General features: G+C 44.1%; 1 protein-coding gene across 1 annotated transcript; it reads left to right on the forward strand.

Moving 5' to 3' along the window:
* The first annotated feature begins 425 nt into the window (after positions 1–425).
* On the forward strand, positions 426–3,108 carry stc1l (stanniocalcin 1, like). Its single transcript, XM_018734432.1, has 4 exons — positions 426–537; positions 1,347–1,489; positions 2,004–2,215; positions 2,823–3,108. The coding sequence occupies exons 1-4, from the start codon at positions 426–428 to the stop codon at positions 3,106–3,108; spliced, it is 753 nt and encodes a 250-aa protein (XP_018589948.1).
* Positions 3,109–23,709: the final 20,601 nt, after the last annotated feature.

Genomic DNA, 23,709 nt, shown 5'->3' on the forward strand with positions numbered 1-23,709 from the left:
ATAAATCTTTTTAAGGTGAAAGTCTGCCCCTGTGTAAGCATTATACAAAGGTATTAAAATGTCCAACACCTGAAATACTGAAGAGATGCACTGAATATACACTCTTGGTAAGAGTCTCAGAATCACAGTTGAGTTGACCTTCAGACATCATTAATTCAGATAATGGTTAAAGATAATGATGAAACAGGATGGTGAATCGATTGCCTGGTAATTTGGTGGAAACTATTCAAAATTGGCCAAAGAGATGCTGTACAACAGTGTTCCAGGGCTGGACCGAGATGCGGGGGTAGGGATGCATCTATATAAACCCAGACCACCCTCCAACAAGCATGTCCCTGGACAGGTACTCCTAACCTCCACACGGACATCTTTTCCACAATCCAAAGAAGAAACTTTGTTGTGAAGGTCAGTTGCTGAGATCAAACATGATCCAGAAGTGTGTGTTTCTCCTGTTCTTTGTTCTTACCACATCGGCCTTCATGATGGACCAGGAGGAACCACCAACTCGGACAGCCCGCTTCTCAGCCAACAGCCTGTGTAAGTTCCTTTCTCTTATTGCAGCGCACTAAGCAATGCATTAAATGTTACCTCCATGCTCTGTTTTGGCATTAAAAATATTTTATTACATGCACTATTTTTAATCTTTAGAGATGTGAAGGGCATCTGTTTTTTTAGCTTCCAATATCTTAAAAGAACTTTAATGTGGTTTGGGATGTGAATCTCACCACCGAACTGAAGCTCTGCATGACTTTAGGTTAGTCCATAGACAGATATGATGAGTGCAGTCCTGAATTCTAACCATTTCATACTATGTGTCAAGTTATTTCAGCCCATTTGGGAAACTTTTGGAACTTGCCACACAGTTGGTGCTTCTCTTGAACCAACTGTTAACTGTTTCATGAATGAGTCCATTCAGCAGTTGTCTTTACAATAGACAGAAACCAAGCCTTTAGATGCTGTTTGCATAATTTTAGGTGATACAGACAGGTCATAATTTTAGCCAATACAGTAAAATGTTTTAATAAAAGAGTTTGGATTAATTTCCTTGGGTGGGCATATTCCAGAAAGTGCCCCAATGGACAGCAGGTAGTACAATGGGTAGAGTCATTGCTTTGTAACTGGAAACGAAGTGTATTAGCCCTGCTGTACTTCCCTTGATCAAGGTACTTACCCTAAACTGAAGTAGAGATGGTACGGATTTTATAAACGCATGTAGCTATGCGTACCTAACCTAACATAAGTTGCCTTGGACAAAAGTGTCAACCATTAGGTGGATAATAATAAAAACCTATGATATCTCATACACATGTCCACATATTTAATTAATACCCCTCCTCCACCCTCAGCGGATGTCGCACGCTGCCTAAGTGGGGCCCTACAGGTGGGTTGCAGTGCCTTTGCCTGCCTGGAGAATTCCACCTGTGACACAGATGGTATGCATGACATCTGCAAGACCTTCCTCTACACTGCTGCAAAATTTGACACTCAGGTATGGCTGCAGATGGAGATCCCAACCTCATCGGAGTCCTTAGTCTGCATACAATCTGTTTTCTCACCAGTCAATTTGCATAATATTGTTTACATTTATAGTTATTTATCTTTTCTCCAAAGTGACTTCCAATGAACTCTATGTGGTGTTATCAGCCCACACACCTTATTCACCAAGCTGACTTACACTGTTAGATACACTATTTATTTTCACAGTAAAAGCTCTCAACCTAAGTGACTTACAAAACTTAGAATTTCCATAGCTGCTTTGGTATCTGAAGTTATTATTATGATTACCTCTCTAAAACATACAGAATCTAGATGCCTCCTGAGATTTAAACTAACATTCATTTCGATTACAATTTCTAAACCAGCCATCAGGTTGCCTGAAAGGCCTCATAAAAATCCCTGTGGCACAGCAAAACCCTATAGAGGCTTATGAGAGCCAGCCAAATTACTGTACAACATACTGCAGAGAGAAACTGTAGCTTACCCATATACCTCATCTGCTCTAGGGCAAAACTTTTGTTAAGGAGAGTCTCCGCTGCATGGCCAATGGCATCACCTCCAAGGGCTTCTTGATGGTGCGCCGCTGCTCCACCTTCCAAAGCATGGTGGCTGATGTTCAGGAGGACTGTTACAGCAAATTGGATCTCTGCGGGGTAGCACGTGCCAACCCAGAGGCCATCGGGGAGGTAGCTCAGCTGCCCAATAGCTTCCCCAACAGGTCAGCCATGTGCAACCTCATCCCTGGGTGATTCTAGCCATGTTTTCACATCTCTTTTGGGACTTTTCCATTCTTTGATAATTTCTGCTCAGTGTGTTGTGCTCCTGTTCCTCAGTCATCATCCACCCTTTCCCAACTTCTGAATTTATGTAAAATTCATGCTCAGTGTTTCAGCATCCATCATGCTCAAATTTGCAACATCATCTTCCAGACTCTTTAAAACACGCACACACGCACTTTCTGAACCGCTTGTCCCATACGGGGTCGCGGGGAACCGGAGCCTACCCGGCAACACAGAGCATAAGGCCGGAGAGGGAGGGGACACACCCAGGACGGGACGCCAGTCTGCCGCAAGGCAACCCAAGTGGGACTTGAACCCCAGACCCACCAGAGAGCAGGACCTGGTCCAACCCACTGCACCCCCCCCCCCCCTTAAAACACACACACATACTCTGAACCGCTTACATTTTATATAATTTTAAGACTCTTCCACTGGCTGCCCCAGGGACCCTTACCACCAGTTACCCTCAGCACCAGTGACAGAATTGTGAACTCCTCCTCATCTACTTCATTCCTCTCCCAACTATACTCTCACTCTTTCTCTCAGGCACTACAGCACATTGCTGCAGAGTCTTCTGGAGTGTGACCAAGAGACTGTGAGTCTAGTGAGAGATAGTATGTCTGCCAGGTTGGGTCCTGAGGTGGCTATGCTCTTCAAGCTTCTTCAGAGCAGTCCTCGCTCTGGCTCAGCCACTCAAACTGGTAACGATGATCTCGGGGCTGCTGGGCGCTGGCCCTTGGGACCACTCACCTTCAAGATCCAACCCAACATGCGCAACAGGGACCCTAATCACCTCTTTGCCAGGAAGCGTGCTGTCGGTGAGCAGGCTTAATGTGGTGCTCCAATACAGGTGGGGGAAAAGCTTTCTCACACACGCCATTCCCTCAGGCCAAATTATTCCCCTGGCATGTGTTTGGTAGGCTGTGTATAAACAAATTGCCTGTAGAAACAATAGGATTAGGAGTTGGGTGACTGAGGATTGCCTTGAATGACATCATTTGTCTTGCTGAGTCTTAGTATTCAGCTAATGTGTTCATGAAACAAATACACTGCTGCATGGGCCCCCATTCATCTAGGGTACTGTAGACTTTACAAAATGTACCCTTGCATATACAGTGCATAAAAATAATTTTTACTTATTTCATTAGACTTTATATTCTCATAAGTATTAAGAAATTTTTAAGGGAGTTAAGGTATTGGAATTTAATTGGTTGACTCACATTTTCAGTGGAAAGTTTTGATTTAGGTACTTGGCAGTGTGAGTAATATAACATGAGTCTATGTGTTAATCCACAGGAAACAGATCTCAAAAGGTTTAAATGTTGGTCTATAGCAGTGGGCTTTCCAGGCAGATTACCTAATCCATGTGGTTCTGAAAAGGCAGCCATTAATATATGGCTACATAGAATATGGCAGGTAAAGCACTTCCATGTGACACATCAACAGTTAGCATAGGTCATGTGACCAAAGCTGTGTGAGACTGGATACTGTCGTCACTAGAATATTGCATCTTTGGTACTTTACTGCTGCCCTGATACAAATGCAACACCATCAATGTCCAACCCCTGCCTTTCCAGATTTTACAGAGCTGTCACCTGCCTATTTATGAAGCCTTGCTGGTAAATAATTATTTATTTTCCTACGTAAATGTAATTTATGATGATTTATGTGTAATTTTATTGCACTGCTGTGGATATTTCTATAGCAGTTAGAGAATTTGGAAGTTTTTGCTATTTTGCAGTTCTAATGTTGAGTGTATGCTGATTATTGAGAACTGCATAATTGGTGGTTTCAATATACTTACAGAACTGCATATAAACACAGAAGGGGCAAGGAACAAGTTAAGTGTGGGTGAGAAAGCCAGAGTGAAAATCTGTACACTTTTCACAACTTTGTCTCAAAATTCCTGCAACTCTCAAGTCCTCTGATTACATTAATACAAATGAGAAAATGTGACTCAAAGGCAGCTTTTGTGACCTGGGAGACAAAGTGTGTTTGACTTGCATTTGATCCTCACTATTCTGCCAATTTTAGCTGTTTGTGGAGCAATAACCACCTTCCCCTGTGAAAGACAGCTATCGAACGTTGCTTGACTGCTGAGTGGTCATCAACACAAACCTTCTCCATGCTCTCTTGTTATAAGACCTCGGCTGGGAACAATGTTTGGCAACCAAAGCTTCACAGGGAAAACCATCTCCCCACACCTTGGAGCAATGCTTACAGTGCCTCCTGCTTGGCACATTCAGCAGTGCTAACAAGTGGTGGAAACTAATGACTCTCGATGTTCCTGTAGACACAGCTTGCCCTCTGTGACCAAATCATGACACAGTTATATGGTTTATAAGAGGATATCACAAACCTAAACAAAATCTTTTGTTTGAAAACCACACTTAACAGACCACCAATGATACAACCTGTTGGTGGTGCTGCTAGTGGGAACACTTTTTGCGCAGAGTCCATAACAGACAGTCTTTGTGGTGTTTAAACTAAGCAAGTTGCTGAGGAGAGCGTCTTTAGGATGCATTTTAAGACTATTTCTTGTGGGCTGTTTAGACTCTTCTTGTTTAATTTAATTTAAACCTTTGTTAAATCAGTCACTTTTCCCGCATGGGAGTTGTTTTTTACCAAATGATCCACTCCTCTTTTGGGTGCTAAACTTGTTCACCGGTCAGTGAAGTCTTTCTTTCCTCCTGCTAATATTGAGGTGATATATTGAGGTGCAGCAGGCAGGCATCCTTTAGCCTGAGTATTTCATTTAATAATTAGCTTATTTTTGTTCCACTCTCTTGCAGCTGTGTATTTACAACCATGAAAGAAAATGTCTGTTGCTTGACCGAAAAACAAATAAATGATCATATCTGGTATATGGCATGATATCCACTGGTCATGTGTACTCATTTCTGCTGAGGAGACAATTTCCTTTTGTTACAGCAAACTGCATCACTCTGCGAAGATCGGACTTACTTCTGGAAACTTAATTTGAATAATAAATCATACTATCAGAATTTACTCATATAATCAACATATCAGCTCATATAATTGACTTGCTTGAGGCTTGGCAGGGTGGTCACACTGAAATCTCAAGAGGAGACATTATAGATTTAATGTCTTTAGCATTCTGACTTATTCTGAAACTTTCTGATATTTTTACATAGCATCAACTCCCATACAACCTCCAACAGCAGGTAAGTTGAAAATGCAAGTATTTCATCACTGCTCTGCAGTGTACTCATTGTATATATTTGATAGCTTTGCAACTGCATTAATATATGCATTTCTAGTCTGAGGACACATAGGACTTGCTGTTATGCAGAGGAAATGAAATACCCTCACTCACTCAATTTCCTTAACTGCTTGTTCAAAACAGAGACACAATGCATGGGAAAGTATCACAGAAGAACAAGGTACAAAGGTTAAGTAGGGTACTCCCTGGATGGGAGTCTATCACTAGAAAAGGAAATACAGTATAGCCAAATTTGTCTCTTAAATATCGTAAACCTGTCAAAGTATTTCACTCCATATGTCAGTTACTTAAACTGATTTTAAACTACATTACTCCTTTTGCCAGTCACACTGACAATTATAAGCTTTGCTTTATGGTTTCCAACTATGTAAATGCTTTTATCAGCCGTTTTATAACATCCTAACTAGCCCCAAAAAAAAGAAAAACAGAAGCCATCCACTGTTGAGAGATCCTTATCCTAAGGCAAGTTCACTTTGGGCTGATGCCAAACCTGGAAACATACCGGCCCAGGTAAGGCAGGGTACACCCCAAAAGCAAGGCCAGTTCATTTCAGGGTATGCTTATATCTGACAGCTGCTGCATGGCTTTACGACTAATTTTGCGTATAAAGGACGAATGTCACACACAGGTTACACAAGCTTGGACGAAGTCCCAGACGTTGTCTGTCATTGATGGCCACCAAAATCATCCCTGTGAAAGAGAGAGGGTGTGCCGGATACCGGGATGCCCTGCCTCTGGGGACTCATGTGCCCACTTCAGTACTGCAGTGCGGAAGGGACTGGGCACATACACTCTTCCTTCGGGTCTTCCGGGCAGCTCTGGCTCACTGGCTTTGGCATCTTGAATATCCTGGAGGAGTTGCTATTGGGGGGCGCGGTGGCCCAATGGGTTGGACCGGGTCCTGCTCTCCGGTGGGTCTGGGGTTCGAGTCCCACTTGGGGTGCCTTGTGACGGACTGGCGTCCCATCCTGGGTGTGTCCCCCCCCCCGGCCTTACGCCCTGTGTTACTGGGTAGGATCCGGTTCCCCGCGACCCCATATGGGACAAGCGGTTCAGAAAGTGTGTGTGTGGGTGTGAGTTGCCATTGGATTGGGCCCACGATGCACCCCTTGGGAAGGATCCTCTCTGAGGTGGTCGGAGTCAGTTCAGTGTCATGAAGTTGGGACAGGACATCAGCCTTTGTATTTTTTGAACCTGGTCTATAGGACACAGTGAAATTAAACCTGGTAAAGAATAAAGCCCAACGAGCCTGGTGGGAGTTTATCCTTTAAGCTGTTTCAAGGTACTCAAGGTTTTGGTGATCTGTAAGGACAAGAAATGGGTGGACAGCCCCTTCCAACCAATGTCGCCACTCCTCGAGCGCGAGTTTGATGGCAAGGAGCTCCCAGTTCCCGATATCATAATTACGTTCTGCCGGGGTCATCTTTTGGGAGAAGAAGGCACAGGGGTATAGCTTTAGTGGGTCCCCTTGCCTCTGGGACAGGACGGCTCCCACGCCGACCGAGGAGGCATTGACCTCCACCACGAAGGGTAAAGACGGGTCTGGTTGTCTCAGCACCGGGGCAGATGTGAACCGGGTCTTTAGTTTCTGAAACGTCCTCTCAGCTTCCTCTCCCCACGGGAGCCGACGTTCTTTACTGGCGGTGAGTGCGGTAAGAGGAGCGGCCACGGTGCTGAAACCTCGGATAAAACGACGGTAATAACTGGCGAAGCCAAGGAAGCGTTGGAGCGCTCTTACCGTGGTCGGCCTGGGCCAGGATGTCACCCCACAGACCTTCCAGGAGTCCATGGAGATCCCTTCCCGGCTCAAAATGTACCCCAGGAAGGAGATCTGGTGCTGGTGGAATTCACATTTCTCCCCCTTGACATATAGTCGGTGCTGTAAGAGACGCATTAATACTGCACATACTTGCCGGATGTGTTCGTCTCGGGTCTGGAAGTAAATCAGGATATTATCTAGGTATACAATAGCACAATGAATAATGAAATCCCCCAGCACGTGGTTCAGAAATGCTTGGAAGACCAAGGGGGTGTTTACTAGGCCAAACGGCATAACCCAATACTCATAATGACCTAGAGTGGTGGAAAACGCCAATCCTGATCAAGTTATATGCGCTTCGAAGGTCTAACTTTGTGAACCAGGTAGCACCTAGATTACCTTCCAAGGCGGCCGTAATTAAGGGCAATGGATGGGGATATTTGACCGTGATTGCGTTTAACCCCTGATAGTCGATACACGGCCGTAGACCCCCATCTTTCTTGCTGATGAAAAAGAAACCAGCCGCTGCAGGAGAGGTGGATGGTTTGATAATACCTGAAGCAAGAGCCTTGTTTATGTACTCCTGCATGGCCCGTTGTTCTGGCAAAGACAGAGGATACACCCGGCCCTGGGGCGGTGTGGTACCTGACAAGAGGTCGATCGCACAGTCCCAGGGTCGATGCGGAGGCAATTTGGCTGCTGGGGCTTTGCTGAAGACCTCCCGCAGGTCCTCGTAGTCTGGGGGTGTCTCCGGTTGGGGAAGGCCCTCCACACCCTCAACCGAAGTAGCACGGCAGGGGAGAGTCAGACAGGAAGAGTGACAGGTCTTTCCCCAAGACACCAGTTCATTAGTGCTCCACCGGAATACTGGATCGTGTCGTGTCAACCAGGGGTAGCCTAGAATAATCGGGGTGTCAGGGGCCCTAATCAGAAAAAAGGTCACTACCTCTTGGTGACATGCTCCCATTTCTAGCTGGAGTGGAATGGTCCGAGTGTCCACCATACCGGATCCAAGTGGCTGGCCGTCGAGTGCTTTAACTCGAAGAGTGACCTCACAGGTTTTAAGGGGAACACGGTGCTTCCTGGCAAAGCCCCAATCCATAAAACACCCAGCAGCACCAGAGTCTATCAGAGTGCTTGTATGTACCCGGTTCCCCTCTCAGGAGATACTCACTGGCAATCCTAGTTGTCCCCGGTGTTCCCCGGAACTCACCTTGGATCCCCTGGAGGCCCCCTGTAGTGGTCGTACTGGACAGGCTGCACGGAGGTGTTCCGGGAATCCACAGTAAAGACATAGGTTCCCCCACTAGGCGACATCTCCATTCATCAGGACCTAGGCGAATGGGCCCCACCTGCATGGGTTCTGGTTCCTCTTCAGACCGGGACACGGGGGGGAGAGTCTGACCCCCACAGCTCTGTCGGCTCCGGCCTAGGTTGTCAATTGTGATGGCGGTCTTCACAAAGCGATCAAAGGTCCAGTCCTCCCCACGGTAGGTTAGCTTGGCCTGGATCCAAGGGTGAAGCCCGTTGCAGAAACAGGTAAGGAGAGCAGCGGAGTTCCAACTGCTTCTTGCGGCAAGGGAATGGAACTCAATAGCATATTCAGCTACAGTCCTGTTTCCTTGGCTCAGGTGCCAGAGACAGTCACCAGCAGAGCAACCAGCGTGAGGGTGGTCAAACATTGCCTCAAACTTTTCCCTGAAAGCAGGGTAAGTGGTCCTCTGGCGTGTGCGCCACCCTGCTGCTGCCCAGGCATGAGCCGGACCCACAAACAAGGACAGCACAAATGCTATTTTGGCTTCATCGGTCCAATACATGCGTGGGGAGCATTCAAACACTAATTCACATTGCATCATAAAGTCCTGGCACTGATCGGGTGAGCTGTCATACCTCTCAGGAATGGCGATGGTTCTATCAGGCCCACTTTCCTCAGGAGGTGTGGGTGGCGCAGGACCAGCTGGAACCACAGGCGTGGTGGTCACAGGGAACTGGATAATCCCTGCCATTTGCAGGGCTTGATGCAGCCTCTTGATTGAGTCTTTCAGTCGTGCCCGTGACTGCTCATATGCACCGATGATCGCCCTCTGGGTGGCGAGCGCGTTGCTCATCTGGGCGAGTTCTGCTGAGTCCTGATATGAGGCGAAACCTTCTGTCATGGTTTCGTTCCACTCGGTGACGGACTCAAATGCAGAGTTCTTCAAAGCGATGTTTATTATAACAGGCAGAATTAATCCAAGAGAGAAGTCGTGGACAGGTGAAGGTCGGGCGATCGGCAAACAGGATATACAGGGCAAGGCGAGAGTTGTGGACAAAGAATGAACAAGCAAAGGTCGAGGCAGGAAGGAATTACAAATAACACAGTCAGGAGGGCAAGAGAAGTCGTTGAACAAGGTTCCGCATTGTCTTCTCCTCGGCGTACCTTTTTATCTTCTGTTCCATCAGGGAACAGCAGGTGTCGCCAATGCGCTGGTTGATGGAGACATAACAGACTTCTTGGTAGTTTATTTTTGTATATTCTGTGCTGAAAGGTTGCTTTGATGAGATTCATGAGTATTTCTGGAAGTGCGAGTTTGTGTTTTGTTATTGTGGTCAGAAAGTGTGGTAAAATCTGTAAGGTCCATCCATTGAGGCCTCACACACGGCCATTGCACACACCAGACCCCATGTAGTGTTAAAAAAAAACTTTTAAAGAAGTGTTTTTCTATTATTTCCCATACTGAAAAAGAAAAATCAGTCCTTTAGACTTACATTGTTGATCCCGCTTTCTTTTACCCACAATTCCCGTTCATGCTGTATGAGGCTTGAGACCAATGTACTGGATCATTTAATGAGAAAGTCACACTTCTGTTTTACATTAACCACTTTCAGCAATACAAGATCAGTTTGTAGTGTATTGCATGTCAAATAAAATTGTATTAGGCCAGCAGTTATTACAAATATTGAAATATTTAGCCTAACCAAAGTTAAAAACAAAATGTCAGTGCTCCTTTCAATAGTCCTCAGTCCTGACTAAACATGGATTAAAAAAATTTATTTTTCACGTCATTGAGGGACATTATGCACTAGATGCTATCATGCAGCAGTAAAAGAAATCTCAAAATTTCTCATCTTTTATGATAAAAAAGCTAGTACATTGACAAATATCAGCATTGATTAAAAAATAAATCAGAGAAACTTCCCTCTCTGGTCCCCATTTGATGGGTATCACCTTCCGAAGCTGCAGTCAGTGTATTTTGTCCTCTCCTGCAATAGCAGACACTCCACTGCAGCCTGTTTTGTTATTTTCAGTGATTTTTACACAAAAAAGTGTTGAAGTTGTTCATAATGTATACTTCCAGAAAATGCACCTATTACTCATTATTCCGAGGGTGCAGTGGCACAGTAGGCTTGGTTGGGTCCTGCTGTGTGGTGGGTCTGGGGTTTGAGTCCTGCTTGGGGTGCCTTGCAGCAGACTGGTGTCCCGGTGTCCTGTCCGGAGTGTGTCCCCCTTCAGCTTTGCACCCTGTGTTGCTGGGTTAGGCTCCAGTTTGCCACAACCCCTGCTTAGGACAAGCAGTTTCAGACAGTGTGTGTGTTTACATTCATTATTCCAACAGAAAAAATTAAAAACGTTTACACTACACCACAACATCCTCTCGTGGTAAAATGTTCATTATTAAAAGCACAAGTAAAAACTATGGAAGACAAGGAGCGCCATGGAATTTGCAAAACAAAAAATTAAAACATGAACAAAGAACAATACCTAAAACGACTAACTAATCGTTAAAAATTAAACAAAAAAGCAGGACAGAATAAGTCAGTTGCTAAAAACAAGGTAAAAATATGTGCAAGTAAAACATAATTTATCAAAGATTTTTTTAAATATATGATCAGATTATCAATAATTTTTAAATAGCCTGCACAGTCACAGTATTTGAATTCTTAAATATCTATTAATTTTGTTTTAATAAGTAATGTAAAACACATGCCTGTTTTCTGATGAATGAAACAATAATGCAGACCTACGATGAATATATCATATTCTGCATTTTTATTTTAAACTCTATGAGGATACAACAGCCACACCACCTGTTAATAATCATCACCACATGTTAATAAACTCAACCACACCAACTGTTAATTCTGTACATATAAAAATAATAGGATTTTGTTTTTAAATGTAGAAATGAAATAAGGTGTCAATAAGGCATTTTATTAAAATGAATTAGTGAATTTATTCAATTTACAGTATTCACTATACTAAGTAAATTATCTGTATCTTGGAAAGTTTTCTCAGAGGTGCTCAACTTTTAACCAGAAAAAGGAACTGAATCTGGGGAGGACATACAAACTCCACAAAGACTTGAGCTGGATTCAAACCCATGCCTACACACAAAGTACAGGGGTTGTGAGACATCAGTGTTAACTCACTGTACATCTCAGATATTTAGAACAGGATGGATGTAATTTTTCATTCACTCACCCACCCATACACACATCACATCATCTGAAATCGCCAGTCCTATGCAGGGTCACAAGCCTAACCCAGCAGCACAGGGCATAAGGCTGGAGGGGGAGGGAACACCAGTCCATCACAAAGCACCCCAAGCGGGACTCAAACCCCAGACTCCCCAGAAAGCAGGACCCAGTCAAACCCACAGTGCCACTGTGCCCCTCCATACACCCATATTGTATATAGGTCTCAGAGAGAACTAATCTCCTTCAGTGATGGAAGGGATTTTCAGTTTGTCATGCTACAAACATAAAGAGCTTCCTGTTTTTAATTTCCTTATATCTGTTTGCAAAAGAACCTATCTTGTAGTTTGTGATGATGACTGGAGTTCTTTCTCATGTTACATGCATTCATTTAGCTGATACTTTTCTCCAAAGCAACTTACAGTGTTAAGGTTACAATTATTTACCCATTTATACATCTGGGTAATTTTAGGATAAGTACATTGCTCAAGGGTACTACAGCTAGAGGTGGGGATTAAATCTGCGTTGTTTGGATACAAAGATATTAGCGCTAATCACTATGCTACCGGCTGTCCCATGGCATTAAAACATCTTGAATACATATGCCTTAATGCTTGACTGTTAGGTGCACATAGGAATGAGTGGTTCAATTGCACATGTTTTTTCCCCCTTACTTTCTCTGTGTTGATGGTTGCATATCTTGGCTGATGTCCAAATGTCTGCAAAGAAACCACCGAGACCTGTGTGTGCCTAAAAATCAAGATAATTTTCCAGGACTACTAATCTTCTCTCTTATTTCTAGCACCTAAAGGCATTAAAAGAGTTGGAGTGCATACACACTACCTCTCCAGCTTTTTATTTTTGTCGGATAAGCTATTCACACACACACACACACACACACACACACACACACACATTTTCAGAACCGCTTGTCCCATACGGGGTCACGGGGAACCGGAGCCTACCCGGTAACACAGGGCGTAAGGCCGGAGGGGGAGGGGACACACCCAGGACGGGACGCCAGTCCGTCGCAAGGCACCCCAAGCGGGACTCGAACCCCAGACCCACAGGAGAGCAGGACTGCGGTCCAACCCACTGCGCCACCGCACCCCCTATAAGCTATTCAGATACATTAAATTTAGTAGCTTCCACTCATCCACATTTAATATTTGTTTGATCTTTTTTAAAATGTATCATATTGAATTTTTAAGATCTGTAAAATGACAACTAACAGAGTGTTTGGGGAAAGTTAAAAATGAGAAAAAAGTAAATAAAAATAGGGAAAAAATGTGAAGACAGGTAAATTTACATGACAGTCATCAAAGTCTGTCAAGTTCTAGCATTTTTCTATAACTGATTAAGGAACAGCTGTCTCCATAGTGATCAAGATTTCAGAGGCCTCATGCAATCTTACTAATCTGATTGTCTCATTATCAGATCAGAGCTGTTTGAGCTAAAAGCAGCAGAATGCAAAGTAATCTTCCTTAGAAAGCAAAAGGAAATCATTAAAAAACAAGTGCAGAATACGTTAATATCCAGTTTAATCTAACTGGAAGAACTAAACAGAGGTCAACCAACCAACGTTTACAACCGCCTGTCCCAAGGAGGGTCACAGCAAGCCAGAGAATTCCCCGGCCACACAGGGGGCAAGGCCAAGGAGGGAGGGGACACACCCAGAACAGAACGCCAGTCCATTGCAGGGCACCGCAAGCAGGACTCAAACCCCAGACCCATCACACAGCAGGAACTGGCTTAAGGTATGATTTTCATGTCTGCCTCTTAGGAGGCAAACTCGAAAAGAAGAGAACAGTGATTGAATAACACAGGTAATAAAGTGGTCAATAATTTTCTAGTTTGCAAATATTTGTATCTCATGGTTTATATATCATGCATAAAACGTCAATTTCTCAAGCAAAATAAATCAACACTTTTTTCAGAATCAGAATCAGAATGAGCTTTATTGCCAAGTATGTTCACTCATACAAGGAATTTGACTTGGTGACAGAGACTTCCACAGCACACACAGAATGACAGTGACAAGACAGATGAGAAGATAGAATATGTGAATGAAGGATAAAAAATATATAAAAATATAAAGTACCCAATATACAAAAATAGTCACTAGACATTATATGTATGTACAGGTATGTTCTATACAAATGCAAGGGAATGTGAGTAAGAGATGTGATGTGATAAATAGATATAAATATAAATAGCATAATGTATTGCACTGGTTTACTCTCTAGGGGAGAGATTTAGGTGTTCATGAGGTAGATGGCCTGAGGAAAGAAACTTTTCTTATGCCTGGCTGTCCTGGTGCTCAGTGCTCTGTAGCGCCGGCCAGATGGCAAGGGTTCGAAGAGGAAGTTGCCTGGATGTGAGGGGTCTAGAATGATTTTGCTAGCCCTTTTACTGACTCTGGACGAGTGCAGTTCTTGGAGAGCTGGGGGGGGGGGGGGGGGAATGTGCTGATGATTCTATCAGCAGTCCAAACTATCTGCTGTAATCTTCTGATGTCTGATTTCGTAGCTGAGCCAAACCAGACAGTTATAGAGGTGCACAGGACAGACTGGATGACTGCGGAGTTCCTCAGCTGGCAAAGGAAGTACAACCTCTGCTGGGCCTTCTTCACAATGGAGTCTATGTGGGGCTTCCACTTCAGGTCCTGTGAGATGGTGGTGCCCAAAAACCTGAATGACTCCACTGTTGCCACAGTGCTGTTCATAATGGTGAGTGGGGATAATGCTGAGGTGTTTCTCCTGAAGTCCACAGTCATCTCCACTGTTTGAGCGTGTTCAGCTCCAGGTTGTTATGACTGCACCAGACAGCCAGCTCTTGGACCTCCTGTCTGTAAGCAGACTCGTCACCATCCCAGATGAGGCCAACGAGTGTGGTGTCATCTGCAAACTTCAGGAGTTTGACAGAGGGGTCTTTTGCGGTGCAGTTGTTGGTGTACAGCAGTGAGCAGTTGGTGAGCAGTGGGGAGAGCACACATCCCTGGGGGGCGCCAGTATTAATCGTGCGAGTATTGGATGAACATTTTCCCAGCCTCACTAGCTGCTGCCTGTCCGTCAGGAAGTTGGTGATCCACCGACAGATGGAGGTGGGCACCGAGAGTCGGGTTAATTTGGACAGGAGGAGGTGTGGGATGATGGTGTTGAAGGCCGAGCTGAAGTCCACGAACAGGATCCTCACATAAGTCCCTGGTTTGTCCAGATGTTGCAGGATGTAGTGCAGTCCCATGTTGACTGCATCATCCACAGACCTGTTTGCTCGATAAACAAACTGCAGGGGGTCCAGCAAGCGTCCAGTGATGTCCTTCAGGTAGACCAACGCCAGTATTTCAAATGACTTCGTGACCGCAGACGGTAAGGCGACAGGTCTGTAGTCCTGTAAGTCCTGTGATTTCGGGTTTCTTCGGAATGGGGATGATGGTGGAGCGTTTGAAGCAGGAAGGGACTTTGCACAGCTCCAGTGATCTCTTGAAGATCTTTGTGAAGATAGGGGCCAGCTGGTCAGCACAGGTTTTTAGGCAGGCTGGTGAGACACCGTCTGGGCCTGGTGCTTTCCTTGTCTTCTGTTTGCAAAAGACCCAACACACCTCCTCCTCACAGATCAAAGGTGCAGGAGGGGGAAGGTGGGGGTTACTGGAGGTGTTAATTGATGCGTGGAGAGAGGGTCAGAATGGGTGTGGAGTGTGAGACAGGGTTTTTCAAACCTGCAATAAAACTCACTCAAATCGTCGGCCAGTTGTTGAGTTGACACGGTGCTGGGGGATGGTGATGTCTTTCAGGCCTTTCCACACTGATGCAGGATCGTTGGCTGAAATCAATACCAGGTCAGGTGTTGGGTCAAAGCTACATTTTGTTTAATGACAGATGGCAGAGTAGAATCACATGAATTATTTTGCATGCAAATTAGCACTTTCTATTTTTCTTTTACTATCCTTTTTCAGCATAAAAACAAACAAAAGATGTTGAGTGTGAAGGAACTGGTTACTAACCTTATCCAAGATGAGATATCAGTAAACTAACTAAAGTTCCTAAATCAGCTCGTAATAATGTAAAAGGCTTCAAAGAAATTTAGACAAAGTCAAGATTAACCAATGAGGGCAAAAGCCAAAGGTGTGAAGGAGAAATAAAAGAGTTTTATCCCACAACAGGAGCAGAGCTATAGGTGTGAAATTTATTATCACTTCTATTCACACCTTTTATTACCGCTATTGGGTGCCGCAACTCGACATAATAATTTTAATAGATCAAACAGTCATTTATGACCTTTGATGTTGTAGGTGGCCAGGTGTGGACCCCAGTGAACTTTTCCATAATGTCCTCTTGTGAAGTTTATTTTCCTAATCATTTGTTGTTATACTGTGGCTCTATTACTTACTCATAGTACTTAGCGTACAATAATCACGTTATACCTGTTTCTTAGTTAAAACCTTGTTACTGAAGAAAATAGATAAAAAAGCATCTGAAAGGACCGTTCTGTGTAACACTGTAAAGAAAAAGAGACGCACACGCACCTGTCACTTGAACAGAGTAGGTAGCTTAACTTATGCATTATATCAACATCCCTTATCAAAAGAGAACTAAAGCATGTTAAGTACTGTTCAAAGGAATTTTCTAAAGCTGAATTTTAAAAGTCAAAAGAGATTTAGGAAATTATAAGGTATAACTTCATAAAACAGCGGTTTTTAAAGTAGTTGTTCACACAGAGTTTTTGATGTGGTCCATGCATGAGTTTCATGCAACTTAGTCAGTGCACTTTTTTGTAAACAGTTTTAAACAGATAAAACTTTTACAAAAATTTTCTCCCAAGACCAGGACCCCCTTAATCTGAGTGTCTGTGGAGTGGGATGATAAAGTAAAAAAGGTCCAGAAAAGAAATACAGCAGTTTCCTATTGCAGCCAAACTTTGTGGGGAAGTGAAGAGCAACCATCTTAAGTTTTATAGAAAGCTCTGTCAGCTGGCAAAAGGTAAAACCAAAGGTGGACCAGCCATTTACTAATACTATTTTATCATTACCTCTGCCACAAAATAAATTTTTTAATTGAAAAATAGCGTTGATTGGTAAAAACAGCTCTCTCGTACTTTGATTACAATTTGGTTGATATGCATATGGTGCAGGACCACAGAGCATATGGACAGTTTTTTTAACTCAAGCAATCAGAATCACTACATTCACTACAGATCACTACATTCCTTAGAGAAATCTTTCTTATAAACAGAATTACTTTGCCTGCATCAACCACTTTATGCTGTCCAAGTGAATTTTAACATTTTTGTTACTGGTACTTCAGAGATCACTGACTGGTGTTCCCTTGTCTTATTTGCATTCGTTATCATATCTGTATCTGCCTTTATTGCCCTTGTATCATGTTTGCATTTGTATTGTGTTTTTTTGATACACATCTGTGCTTTATTTGGACAGTATTTATATGAGTGAACTATACTTTACTGTGTCCCTGATTTTTGTTACACTTACATTTATGCAAACCATATTTTATTTCTACTGTACTGTTTATATAATTGATATTATTCTATATGTAGAACATGGTACATTTTGATAAATAAATTCATTGTAGTTTTATGGAGGATTTGGTCTGACTAAAAATCCACAGAAAGTGAAAGTGAACACTTTTTCAATGTTTTTAGTTTTCTTCCTTGAACTGTTTGTAGATTTCCAATGTAAACAGCACTTCACTGACTGAGCATGACAAACAGGAAGTCACATTTGAGGACAAGGAAGTCAATTATGCCTCTATTCAGTTTAATGCAAAAAAATCACCAGATAAGTAAGTGCATACATTTGCTTTTTATTCATGTCCATAAGATTAAATTATTAGAATATTAAAATGCAAATATAGAAAAGAATATTTAAATGGAAATGCAAAAATGAATGAACTGAACACAAACTGTTGCTAGTGACTTAGGTGTTGAAATTTTATATCATCTCATTGGCCTGTGTGCAAATGACCACTATTTGAGTTATAAAAACAGATTAATATAATAAAATGAAATGAATAGCTTTTGCAGTTTGAGTCTAGAGCTAACACTGGCCTATGTTTTTTGCCAGGCCTGGAACCAGAGTGAAGGAGGGCCATGCTGATGAGGTCATCTACAGCCTTGTATCTCAGTAAGTTACCTTTGTGCCTAGCTAACTTATTATAAGAGCATAACGTCTTCATACATTTCCAATCAGTCCTTTTTGTGTATCTTGGAAAATCTTACACTCTTTTCTTCATGTCATCTCTACAGGTGTACCTCAGGGATCAGTTCTGTTACTCCCTGTGTTTCCCCATGATCCCTGGATACCCTTAACACTTCTAAAAGTCTTTTAATTTCCTTCCATTTCAAGTTACTAACCATTTACACACTAGATGTCTCAGACATTTCCTAGATGTTTGCCTATCACTAAATCTGCTATCCTCAACCTTTCTATACTGTACAATTCCTTCCAGAGATGTCATCATCCTTTCTCCCCACATTCTATAAAGAATGTTGACTTGGTGCTGAATGATTTGAATCCAGGGGGAGTGTGGTGGCGCAGTGGGTTGGACCGCAGTCCTGCTCTCCGGTGGGTCTGGGGTTCGAGTCTCGCTTGGGGTGCCTTGTGACGGACTTGTGTCCCCTCCAGCCTTATGCCCTCTGTTACCGGGTAGGCTCCTGTGACCCTGTATGGGACAAGTGGTTCTGAAAATGTTTGTGTGTGATTTGAATCCTTCTAAAACATTTATCTCCTCACTAGATCTTGTTTAAGACTCCCCTTCTAATATACAGACCTCTAAGACTGGCTATTTGTGTACTGTCTTTGGCATAACCTCCACTTTTCCTTTCTCATACTATTTTTTGTAAGCTCAACTCTCCTTCAGCTCATGGGATAGGATCACTCACTCAGTCTTCTTGCTCCTAAGATATGGAATAAGATTGCCATCAATGTCAGAAATGTTCATACCCTCAGCTTTTGAAGACTTTTCTCTTCATTTTTCATTTATTCATTGTAACTGACGCTTTCTTCCACAGCAATTTACAATTGTTTTCTCAGTTATACAGCTGGGTAATTTTACTATAGCAACAATGGACAAAAGAAGCAGCTAAATGGAAATTAATGATAGAAATACACACACACATTTTCTGAACCGCTTGTCCCATATGGGGTCGTGGGGAGCCAGAGCCTAACCTGGCAACACAGGGCGTAAAGCTAGAGGGGGATGGGACACACCCAAAACAGGATGCCACTCTGTTGTAAGGCACCCCAAGCAGGACTTGAACCCCAGACTCACCGGAGAGCAGGACCCAGTCCAACCCACTGCGCCACTGCACCCCCCTCCATAGTACAAATACACACACATTTTCAGAACCGCTTGTCCCATACGGGGTCACGGGGAACCGGAGCCTACCCGGTAACACAGGGCGTAAGGCCGGAGGGGGAGGGGACACACCCAGGACGGGACGCCAGTCCGTCGCAAGGCACCCCAAGAGGGACTCGAACCGCAGACCCCCTGAAGAGCAGGACCCGGTCCAACCCACTGCGCCACCGCGCCCCCCATAGTAAAAATAATAATTAGAAAATTAAATGAATCTTATATCTTTGCCTCCAGGGGTCAGTAAAAAGCTCCTCTACAATCAACACCACAGTGTCAAAGTAAAGACTTCTCAGCTTGGAGATTTCCATCCTTCTGTTCAGAGCCATTTTCACTCATGACTTTTATGTTTGATCTGTTTCCAGCTGAGTGGGTCTGCTCTGTACTTACAGGACTGACCTTAGACTTAATAGAAGTCTATAGAGTATTATTCAGTCATCCTGCTACTCAGAAGATTTCCATAAATGAACATATTGTCATACCAGAATAGTTCCATATCACCATGCTTACGACTGTTTTTAGCTTTATAAGTGCAAAGCTACCATGGTGTCACGCCCCTCGAGAACAAGTGAAGTGACAACACCTGCGCTCAATTAAGACACGGATAAAAGGAGCTCCATGTGTACGTGTTGTTACAGATTCTTGCAAACAGCCTTGTGCTTTTGCAGGCTTAGTGGTTTTGGCTTACTTGTTCCTAGTTTTTGACCTTTGCCTGTTTTCCTCAGCTGAGTTTGGATTGCCTGTGTTGTGATGTTCACACCTGGAAAGACCATTTGCCTGACCTTGATTGTGTCCTGTACTATGAACCTTGTTAAAAGATTTAAACCAACCCACAAGGGGGTCCACTACTCACCTGTCTCCAGCCTGCCTGTCCCCAGCATGACACATGGCAGTTATTGCACTGTTTTGGTGTAGTTATTTTTTATGGTGTTTATCACTTATTAGTCATCTAGGTCTTTTTGCAATTGTGTATTTATACAATTAGACATTTCACTCTGCAGAAAATATTTAGGAAAATAAATCAGACCCTGGCACTTGAATCAGCAAATTACAGGTTTCAAGCCCATGATCACTGTGTAATGCACTCATTGTATTTATCTGTGAGATGTGCACTAATTTGGAGAAAAACATCTGCTAAAAGAATAAATGTCAATGTTTAACTGGCTGAAAACAACAGAACTTCCTACCATTTCATCCATACCAGCTACTTAACCTTGAAGTGTTTTAAATCAACACTTCATTAGGAGTCCAGCTGTATAGTTCTAATGCTCTTGTCCCCACACCTGTTGCATAGTCATTTTGTATATAGTCAAAGTGTGAAAGCACATTTAAATATAAAGAGATGCTGTCACGTCCCACGGGGTCACTGCCCCTCCTGGTCAGAGGCGGCGCCATTCAGTGCCGCTAGGGAACAGCCACGTATCAGCTCACAATCTCATAGGACACAATGGCATAAAAGGAGCCAGCAGAGTGGAACCGATTGCGGATTCTTAATCAGCGTTTCCATTGTGCTCTCTTGGCGATTAGTAGTCTCTTGTTCCCTCAGTGTTCATGTTCCAGTCCCGAGTGCCCGTTCTGTTAGTTCCTGCCTCTTGTTCTCCAGTCCGGTATTTCATCACGTCTCGGGGTTGCAGTCGTAGTCACAGAGTAGCGTTTCACTGTTCACCGTAGTTCAAACACCGTGTGTGTTTCCTGGTCTCGTGTTTCCTGTTTCACTTCCACTGAGTGTCTTACAATACGCACAGTGCACTTTTAACATCACCCTGTGCGTGAGGTCACGTTTCGTCTGTGGACATAACAACCCGCGTCTATGTCGGACTCCCGTCCAGATGCTACAGATGCAATAAAAACTTTCATATAAATTAAGCAATAAAGATCCACTTTGAGAATGGAAAGCATTACTAGACTTTCACTAAATTTCAGACATGTCTGTCAAACACCTGAGAACATGTGCTTCAAGAAGTACCCAAGCATAAAGCAGAAACAATTGACCTTTGTGTTTGTATTGTTTTTCCTTCTTGCAACAACTGAAGCAAACCAAATTTAACATCAGAGTAACTCATGAAAAACATGTTGGTTCAAATACACAAAAAGTAATTAAAAAAAACCTGCAGCAACATCTATTTCCTGAAGCAAGAACTATAGCTTCTAATGTTCAAAAACAACTGTATAAAAAGCTTTTCTTACTTCTGTTCAACTTTTTACCATTCTAGGACAAGGTTAATTGGCCACACCTGTTTCTCATTTTTTCCTCATCCTGTGCACTCCTTAGTCTAGAAGAGAGGGTGTAACCTTGGATCATCCCTTATACAGTCTTTAAACATGTTATTAATATACTTATTCACCTCATTCTCTGTACAGTTTGCATGTTTTTACCCTGTCCATAAGTGTTTTTGTCATGATTTCGTTCTGGAAGGAAGTCGTTGGACCCAAGTGCAGAGTAACGGTGTTTATTAGGGGAATCCAAGAGACGTAGCCACAAGACAGGCAAATTGTCACCGAGCGTACATGGTCAAAAGGGAAATCCGAAGTCATAATCCGTAGAAACTAGCCGAAGATACCGTGAAGTTCTGAGAATACAGGAGAGGGGCAGGGAACAAAGTCAAGGATGGGAGAACAGGGACGGTAAGAAGGCTGAGTAGCAAAGATGAGCAAGTCGCAAGGCTGAACAAGGTTCCATGTTCGCCCCTGCTCCGCTCACACCTTTCATACTTCTGTCCCGTGAGCCGCCTCAGGTGCTCCTCTTTGCGCCGATGATGTGGGTGTGACAGTTTTCTCCTACAGTCCAAAGATATATATTTCTGGAAAAGAGATCACCACTGTAGCAAACCATTCTATAGTCTGACCACACTTCAGTGGGTGTCACACATGATTGCTCCAATATTAAACCAACCAGTAAATGCTGTTAGTTCTCTTTGTTTACTTGATATGTGCACATCCTTATCCATGAAACTACTTGCTGCCCTATCATACTGCAATATGTTATATTGTCTAATACTGAGTTACATTTTAGAGTTACCCTTCCTGGATCGGGGCCTTGGCGTGGTGGAAGGGCTTGCGTGATCTAGGGATCTATAGAGCTATGTTGTCGGAAGCAGTATGCTCTTGGTAGGGTCTCCCAATGCAAACAGGTCTGGAGTGAAGAGCCAGACTAACACGATCCAAAAAACCCCTATGAAAAATGGAAACCGAAAAACGTTTATTCTGCCCAGAATAGGGTCACTGGGACCTATCCCTGGAGCCAAGCCTGAGGGTAGCGTTCCTAGGCGAGTACCTGGTGGCCAGGCAGCCCACGTAACCTGGCCGGGCTCAGCCCAAAAAGACATCATGGGGGGCCATGTGGGCCCACCATCCGGAGGGGTCCATCATGGGGGTCAGGGCAGGGTGGTGCATGACATCGCAGCCCCTCGCAGCAGAAACTCGCTCTTGATACGTGGAATGTTACCTCACTGGGGAGGAAGGAGCCGGAACTGGTGCAGGAGGTTGAGAAATACCAACTAGATATAGTTGGGCTCATCTCCACTCACAGTGTTGCCTCTGGAACCAAACTCCTCGATAGGGGGTGGTCTCTCTCCTACTCAAGAGTTGCACAGGGTGAGAGGCGCTGGGTGGGTGTGGAGATACTCACAAGCCCCCGGCTGGCTGCCATACAGTTAGAATTTGTCCTGGTGGACGAGAGGGTCGCCTCAATGCGACTTAGGGCTGCAGAGAGGAAAACTTTGACTGTTGTGTGTGCTTATGCACCAAACAGCAGTTCAGAGTATTTGGCCTTCTTGGAGAGGGTGGGTGAAGTTCTGGACAGGGCTCCACCTACAGACTCCATAGTCCTGCTGGGGGACATGAACGCTCATGTCAGCACTGACTGGGAAGAATGGCCTGCCCGATCTAAACCCGAATGGTGAAATGTTACTGGACTTCTGTGCTAGCGATGGTTTGTCCATAACAAACACCATGATCGAACACAAGGATGCTCAAAAGTGTACTTGGTACCAGAGCTCCTTAGGCCAAAGGTCAATGATCGACTTTGTAGTCGTTTCATCTGACTTAAGGCCACATGTTCTGGACACTTGGGTGAAGAGAGGTGCTGAGCTGTCAACCGATCACCATCTGGTGGTGAGTTGGATCAGATGGCGGGGAAAACCGATGGACAGACCCGGTAGGCCCAGATGTTTAATGAGGGTGTGCTGGGAACGACTGTCAGAGGACCTTGTCCGGAATGATTTTAATTCACACCTCCGGGAGAGTTTCTCCCATGTCCTGGAGGAGGTAGGGGACATGGAGTCTGAGTGGACCCTGTTCAAAATCTCCATTGTGGAAGCAGCCAGGCACAGCTGTGGCCAAAAGCTTGTTGGTGCCAGCCAGGGCGGCAACCTGAGAACCCGCTGGTGGACACCGGTGGTGAGGGAAGCCGTCAAGCTGAAGGAGGAGGCCTTTAGGGCCTGGTTGGCTCTGGGGACTCCTGACTTAGCAGACAGGTACCAGCAGGCGAAAAAGGCAGCAGCGGCTGCTGTTGCAGAAGCAAAATCCAGGGCATGGGAGGAGTTTGAAGAGGCCATGGAAAACGACTATCCGTGGGCTTCAAAGAGGTTCTGGAGAACCATCCGGCAA

The sequence above is a fragment of the Scleropages formosus genome, chromosome 6 (genome assembly GCF_900964775.1).
Source record: "Scleropages formosus chromosome 6, fSclFor1.1, whole genome shotgun sequence".
Classification (NCBI taxonomy): domain Eukaryota; kingdom Metazoa; phylum Chordata; class Actinopteri; order Osteoglossiformes; family Osteoglossidae; genus Scleropages; species Scleropages formosus.

Excerpts from the sequence above, each read along its gene's own strand:
- stc1l (XM_018734432.1), top strand. The coding sequence starts at position 426 with ATGATCCAGAAGTGTGTGTTTCTCCTGTTCTTTGTTCTTACCACATCG. Across the intron at positions 538-1,346 it reads CTTCTCAGCCAACAGCCTGT|CGGATGTCGCACGCTGCCTA; the intron begins GTAAGTTCCTTT and ends CTCCACCCTCAG. Across the intron at positions 2,216-2,822 it reads CCCAATAGCTTCCCCAACAG|GCACTACAGCACATTGCTGC; the intron begins GTCAGCCATGTG and ends TCTTTCTCTCAG.